This window comes from Tursiops truncatus, chromosome 2 (genome assembly GCF_011762595.2).
Source record: "Tursiops truncatus isolate mTurTru1 chromosome 2, mTurTru1.mat.Y, whole genome shotgun sequence".
NCBI classification, from domain to species: domain Eukaryota; kingdom Metazoa; phylum Chordata; class Mammalia; order Artiodactyla; family Delphinidae; genus Tursiops; species Tursiops truncatus.
The window spans coordinates 138968705-138976058 of record NC_047035.1 but is presented as its reverse complement, the minus strand read 5'-3'; the positions used below and the strand labels follow the sequence as shown (position 1 = coordinate 138976058).

At 58.4% G+C, this 7354-nt stretch overlaps 1 protein-coding gene across 1 annotated transcript; it reads left to right on the top strand.

Annotated features, from left to right (window-relative positions):
• The first annotated feature begins 549 nt into the window (after window positions 1–549).
• MESP1 (mesoderm posterior bHLH transcription factor 1) lies at window positions 550–2020 on the top strand. The gene is made up of 2 exons (XM_019945651.3): window positions 550–1333; window positions 1659–2020. The coding sequence occupies exons 1-2, from the start codon at window positions 617–619 to the stop codon at window positions 1731–1733; spliced, it is 792 nt and encodes a 263-aa protein (XP_019801210.1). The 5' UTR covers window positions 550–616; the 3' UTR covers window positions 1734–2020.
• Window positions 2021–7354: the final 5334 nt, after the last annotated feature.

Sequence of the window (7354 nt, the reverse complement as noted above, 5' to 3'; positions counted from 1 at the left end):
CAACCTGCCCAGATTCAGCCAGCTTGTTGGATTTACCTAGGGTAGCCTTGTCCCTCCCACTCACCACCACCAGGGAAGGGTGCACCCAGGACCAACCTGCCTCAGAGGAGGAACGGATTACTCTGGCCTCTGGCAGGAATCAGGGCCCCACTCCTGGTCACTATACGAGTCCACAGACCTGGCTGCACTATGCCCTGAGGCTCCCATCATTCAAACTGGAAACGAAGATTCAAGAAAACTTAAGAATTTGCATAAGGTCCCCAACAGGTGAAGGCAGACCCAAACCTAAGTACTGAACCTCCAGTTCCCGGACCTCGCTTCCTTTAACCTACTGAGCTGGCCCAACACCCTGGACAGCGCCGGCACTGGCGCAGGCAGGAGGCCCGAGTGTCTGGGTCAGGTGCCCATGCGAGCACCCAGGAGGGGCCAACCTGGCGCAGCCAACGGGCAGGCACCTTCGCCCCCCACCCCGTTGGTTCAAAGGGTCAAGCCCCGCCCCCACCAGGCCCCGAGCCCGCTTTGAAGTGCTGATGCGGCCTGGAAGGGGCCACTTCACACCTCGGGCTCAGGATAAAGCGGTCACTGGCCGCCGGCCCCCAGACGCGCCGGCGCTGCCATGGCCCAGTCCCTGTGCCCGCCGCTCTCTGAGTCCTGGATCCTCTCCGCGGGCTGGGGCCCAGCTCGGCCGCCGCCGGCCTCCAACAGGGACTGTGGCTGCTCGCCCGCCTCGTCCCCGGACTCCTGGGGCAGCGCCCCGGCCAGCAGCCCCGTGTCTAGCCCCGGGAGGCCCGTCACCAGCGCCGCCCTCCGCGCTCCGACTGCGGGGAGGCGCGGCGCCCGCAGCAGCCGCCTAGGCAGCGGGCAGCGGCAGAGCGCCAGCGAGCGCGAGAAGCTGCGCATGCGCACGCTCGCCCGCGCCCTGCACGAGCTGCGCCGCTTTCTGCCGCCGTCCGTGGCGCCCGCCGGCCAGAGCCTGACGAAGATCGAGACGCTGCGCCTGGCCATCCGCTACATCGGCCACCTGTCGGCCGTGCTGGGCCTCAGCGAGGAGAGCCTGCAGCGCCGGCGCCGGCGGCACAGCGACGCGGCGCTCCCTCGAGGCTGCCCGCTGTGCCCCGACGGCGGCCCCGCGCAGACGCAGACGCAGATGCAGAGTCAGGCACAGGCGTGCGGCCCAGACCTGGGCTCAGCCGCCAGCGCCGTGGTGTCCTGGGGGTCCCCGCCCGCCTACCCCGGAGCCCTAGCGGCGCCCGAGCCGCATGATCCGCCGGTGCTTTACAACGAGACGGCGTGCCCGGAAGGGCCGGCGATGGAGCCAGGCCCCTCATCTCCGGTTAGTACTTCCTTCCCGCGCGGAGCTCCCTCCGGGCGCGGCGCAGTAGTGGATGGCGCTACCTACTGTCTCGCGCCCCGCGGCGCGCACTGCGGGGACCAGCCCCCGTGCGGCTTCCCCACTGACGGCCCGGCCTCGCCTGCTCGCCCTCCGGAGCAACAGAGTTGGTGTGCCCGGGGCGCTCGAGCGGCGAGGGGAGGGAGAGTACACGCAGGGGGCGGGGTCCCGCTCCCCGCCAGAGGCGCCCTGAAAGTGGAGCTCGCGAGGCGGACGCCCACGCTCGGTGTCCAACGCTGAGGGTCTCGCTGTTCCCTCTCTCCTCAAGCTCTTTCCCGGCGACGTACTGGCCCTGCTGGAGACCTGGATGCCCCTCTCGCCCCTGGAGTGGCCGCCGGCCTGAGTAGTTGAAGTGACGGCGGACATCTGGCGCCCCGTTCTGTGAGCACCGACGCCTTTTTGGCCTCTGCGCCTTCGAAGAGGTCCCACTCTAGACTCCCTTTCCTGGAAGAGGGCACTGGCGATACTGGCATGGGCATTGCTGAAAGGGAGAGCCTGTCCCCACCCAGGACGGACTTCCCCAACCCCTCCCGTGATGGAGGGACCCAGAGGGTAGACACTTTGAGGCAGGCAGGAGGCTCTGCCTAGTACGTGTTTATTTATTTGTGAATAAATTTTGTGCTGGTGTCACTTGGCAAGTTCTTCTTTCTCTACAGGGGCACAAAGCTCCCTTCTTCTCCTCCAAAGGACGTAGGAGAGTTGGGAGGGTTTCTTGCAGTCTTCAGCCCCCAAAGCCCACAGGCTCAGACCCCTTCCTCCTTTTCCCCAGCCCTGGCTTAGCACCTCCTGTTCCAGATGGGTTAGCCTGAGGGGGGAGGAGATTCTACGGAGAAAGTGGCAGCAAGCGGAGTCTGTCCATCTTTTCTTTGAATCTGGTGGGGAGCTGAATAAAACCAAGTATCTCTGTAGAAAATGCATTTCCATTAGTGCGTACTTACTGTGCACCAGGTCCTTTACACATTTCATACCTAAGTAATCATTTTGCAGAAGGATAAGCCAAGGGTCAGCACTCAAGCCTAGGTATGACTTCAGAATCTGGGCTCTCAGCTCTGGTAGGGTTTTGCCAGCTCCATTCATTCTGGGGTCTGAGGGGACACCAGCTCCAAGTGCTCATTGCATGTGTCCCAAGTCCTTATTCCCCTTGTGCTGGAGCGTTAGGCCTGGACCCTGGGATTTTCCCATTCTCCCAAACCAGAGAAACTCTGGTTTCTCTCCTGTGTGGTTTAGAGACATGAAATAATATCAGTGGTCAGCCCCCAGTTTAAGTAACTGTGACCTCCCAGAGGCCTGGCTAGGGTGAGATGAGAGGTCCATTGGTTGCATCCAAATCCACAGAGCTGACCTGGAACCAGGCTTGGATTCGGGTTAGGGAAGTGCTGTGTGGGGAAGGGGGAGCCTTGAGCCCTGAAGGAGCCTGGCCTCAGTCAGGGGGTCTGGTGAGCAGTCAAGCCTGGGGGGTGGTGAGGGGGGTTAAGGGGGTGTAGCCTCTCTGTCCGAGGGTTCCTCAGCCATCTATGGATACTCAGTTCTTCCCCTCTGCCCTGCTCAAGCATCTTTGAAATACTGGCCTTGGCATTTTTTATAAGAGCTTTATTGAGATATAATTTATGTACCATGAAATTCACTCTTAAAGTACATAATTCAATGGCTTTGGTATATTCATACAGTTCTGTAACCATCACCACTGTCTAATTTTGGGTCATTTTCATCACCCCCCAAAAGAGACCCTGTAACCATTAACAGTGACTCCCCATGATTCCGTTCCCCCACTCCCCACCCCAGCCAGCTCATCTGCTTTCTATCCCTATAGGTTTGCCTGTTCTGGACATTTAGTATGAATGGAGTCATATAACATGAGGCCTTTTGCATCTTGCTTCTTTCACTTAGCATCATATTTTCTCATGTACCGGTACTTTGTTTCTTTTTATTGCTCAATGCTATTCCATTGTATGGATATACCACAGTTTATTTATCCATTGATATTGATAGGTTTGTTTTGAAACCACTTTGGAGATCATTTCCAGTGCTCTGGCCCAGGCCAGGAGGGGCAGTGATTCAGAGTGGGGTGGGGGGCTTACTGTGTATAATTCAGAAGCCCAGGCACACCCTGGCCAGCGTTTGGCTGCAGAGAGTGCGATCCAAAAGCAGAGGCCCTGCAGGGGGGCGGGACCTCACACCTTCGCTGATCCGCCCCCTTTCCCGCACCTCCACCCCCAACGCGCTCTCCCCTCCCACAGCCCTAAGGAGCAGAACGGGAAGTCTTTTCCAGGACCCAGCCCAGTTTAGAAAATCTATTTACATGGCAAAGGCCCCGTGGTTTAGGACGGGGAATTAAAGTTATTAGCAAGTCTTTTCACAGATAAGTGGGGCTCATCGGCCAGCCCCCTCCCCTGCGGAGAGCCTCCCCTCGCTCTCCGAGCCCAGGAGCGGCCCACTGTTTATTAGCACCTGGGTGTGAATTTTCATTAGCACGTCCCTGTTAATAAGAGAGGTCTGGAGATGGGAAAGGGGCGCCTCCCACCACTCCCACGCCCCCACCCCCTTCCTGGGCTGGCCGCACTCACACCCAGCGGGAGGAGGACCAAGCAGCGTCCAGGTAGGTGAGCCCTAGGCGAGTGCTCGCTCTCAGTTCTCTGCTAACCTGTGAGCTAACCCCAGTTAGCAGGGCCATCTTGAGGATGGGCAGTTAGGGAAGGAAGAGGCTGACTAACGCGCCCGTGTGGGTATTCAGGGGCAGCGCTGGGACTGGGACGCGGGTGTGACTCTAGGGCCTGCCTGTGTGCTTCCCCGATGGTGCACTGCCTTTGCGACAGCTGAGCAAGGACAGAGGGTGCTGGGTGGCGCCTCACCTCACCTGGGGCTGGTCCAGAGCGGTCTGGGCACCGTCCTGCTAGAAGTGGGAGGAGGGGGAGGATGGCATCAGAGGCCTGGCCTGCAGATCCGCCGGCACGCTGGTCGCCGCCAGCCAACAGTGCTGCCCTGCTTTTCGCCTTCGAAGCCCAAGGGGTCAGACATATATGGAGCAGCAATTTCAAGTCATTTTAGCCTCAGAGCCACAGGTGAGGCGGGCAGGTGGTGCTTATACCTATTTTACAGATCAGGACGCTGGAGCACAGAAAAAGGTCAAGGAATTTTTCACAAAGCTAGTGCGCGGCTATTGGGGTGGGGACAACGGTGGGTGGTAGTCGACAAATCCGGTCTTTGCCTTAGCCTGGCAGACGAGTGTGTGAGCATGTTGGGGGTGTGAAATAAAGCTCCTAAAGCACATGGGCCTCCAGTGCCGTTGCCAGCAGGGACCTGCCACTCCCTGCTGACCACACGTGTTGCTCCCGCCGAGACAGCTGTACTGTGTAGATGCTGATGCTGGACGGGCCAGTGTTTTAAGGAGGGGCAGCTAAGCTGATTGGTCGACATGCAAAACATTTATTCAAGGACACGCCACTTGGGTCATCATATGAACCCAGGGGCGGAGGGAAGGGCTGGTGGTCATGAGTTGTCTGTATCGGCAGATGGCGGACTGTCCTGGTAGCAGGGCTGGAGAGCTAGGCTCAGCCGTGAGTGGGCAGGTGGTGCACCTGGAGGAGGGCCGTACGTTGACCATGCGTTGCTAAATAAACGGGTCCGTCTGAGGGGCACATGGATGCCCCAGGATTCTGAAACACCCCCTACCTGGAGAACCAGGCTGGCACAGGGCTGGGGAGGGAAGCGAGCCCTAACTGCAAAGCCCCTGTTTATCCCAGGGTGAGGCCAGGGCCACTTTGTCCATTCCCCAGCTCTCCCCCACGGGCAGACCCTGCATTTGCACAACGCTGAGGGTAAGTGCCTCCTCAACTTTGTACCCCAGGCACTCATTTGCCTCACCCTGGTCCCAACACTCCCCTGAGAAGACCCAAGCTTCTTGGTGCTGCTCCTAAGGGGCCCTTTCTCCCAGTGGGCAAGGACCTCTTTGGGGGCCACTGGCACAGCCCCAGTGGTGCACCAGCGCTAGTGCCCTGGATCCCCAGCCTAGTGCCACCTGGGCCTCTTCTGCCCATCTTCTGGCACTTTGCCAGCCCTGGTCCTTCCTCCCTCTGTGGGCCCCAGCACCTAAGGCTCCCTGTGAATGCCCCAGCCCTCCTCGCTTCCCCCACGCACACTAGGAAATGAGGAGGTGGCCTGGTGTTGGCTGCATGTGACTTTGGAAAGGGTGGGCAGGGCACCTCCGTTGTCTCGGCCTGTTCAGCATCCCTCCTGCCTTCGTCCCTTGCGGCCTGTCATTTTCTTTTCTCCAGACAGCTCCCCCTTCCTTAGTTTGGGTGGCCATGACCTCCATGCCCCTCCAGGGATGGGCATGTGCGCAGGCTGGTGAGGTCGTCATGGTGAGTGGTTCAGAGATGTGACCACATGCAGGCAGGTGAGGAACAGGCTCAGGACTTTGCTGGAACCATCGAGAAAGGGACACTCACTGTGGGTGCTGTTGGTGGCCGTGGTGCCGCTCAAGCAGAGGGCCTACCTGGAAAGGGAGTCAAAACTGAGAGGCAGGGCTTCCCTGGTGGGTGGCGCAGTGGTTGAGAGTCCGCCTGCCGATTCAGAGGACACGGGTTCGTGCCCCGGTCCGGGAAGATCACACATGCTGCAGAGTGGCTGGGCCCGTGAGCCATGGCCGCTGAGCCTGCGCGTCCGGAGCCTGTGCTCCGCAACGGGAGAGGCCACAACAGTGAGAGGCCCGCGTACCGCAAAAAAAACCCACAAAAAAACAAAAAAAAATGAGAGGCAGAGAAGGATTCCTGCTCTTATCCAACACCGGGGTCCAGCCACATGGAAAGCATTACGCCTGGACTTTTACACTACATGAGCCAACAAATTCCCCTTGTTGCTTAAGTTAGTTTGAGGTGGGTTTCTGACACTTGCTGTTGAAAAAGTCCATCAGGATTTGATACAGGCTGTTCCAAGCTGTGTAACCTGAGTGTCAATTTCCCTCTCATGTAAAATGGGGGTAATGATATCTATATTTCACAAGGCTTATATGAAAAATACACAGACCACGGTAGATGCCCCGTAAATGTTAGTTCCCCGTCACATTTAGGTGGCCTGTAAGGCCAAGACTATCATCCTAAGTTTTCCTTCCTCATCTCAGAGAGAGCTGCCACCATGGCTACTGTGGAAAAGGATTGTTGTAGAAAGTTGTTTTTGCTGCTGTGTTTTCATTCCCATCCTGGGGAGGGCAAGGGGCAGTGTCTCAGGCGGGGAAGTCTTCATCCAGGGGACATTCAGCTATAGTCGGTATCAGCACCATGAGGGCGGTGTCGTGCCAACAAAGAGTGTGTGTGACCCAGGGGAGAAGGTGGATGGGGACACAAAAGCAGCTGCGGTCACAAAACAATGTAAGCGTTTGGCCTTGGTGGGCCGTCTTGGGAGAGGGCCGGCGGCACTAACCACTTGCAGTTCTCAAAGATACCACACGGTGTCCTCGGAGAGGCAGATGTAGGCCTTGAGCTGCAGGGGACTCCTCCACCCAGTTTTCCTGGGAAGGACAGTTTCTAGAAAAGAAAAAGGCACTTCTCCGCCCTCTTCCTGTGCCCCCAGGGCCCCCAGCCTCCTCTAGGGTTCCCAGACCTGAAGGCAAGAGGCAGTAGTGGCACAGTTCCTGCCTGCCTCCTCACCTGCCCCTACTTTGCCTCTCATACCTGTGTGACCTCAGGCAGTCACTCAACCTCTCTGAGCCTCAGCCTCTCCAAACTGATTCCATAAGGTTATGAGACAGCAAAGAGAGGGAAAAGAAGTAGGTGGAGAGAAAAGGAGGCCACACAGTAGCTGGGGTGGACTGGGCATCTTGCTCATTTGAACAAAGTGTCTCCTGGTCCTATGAGGCAAGTGGTCCTCACAAGGCCTGGGACTCTGGCTGACATCATCGCCTGGGCCCTGCTGGGGGTCTGGACTGGGTGGGAATGAAGGTTACACACCACAGCAGCTTTGGAGTCTGGA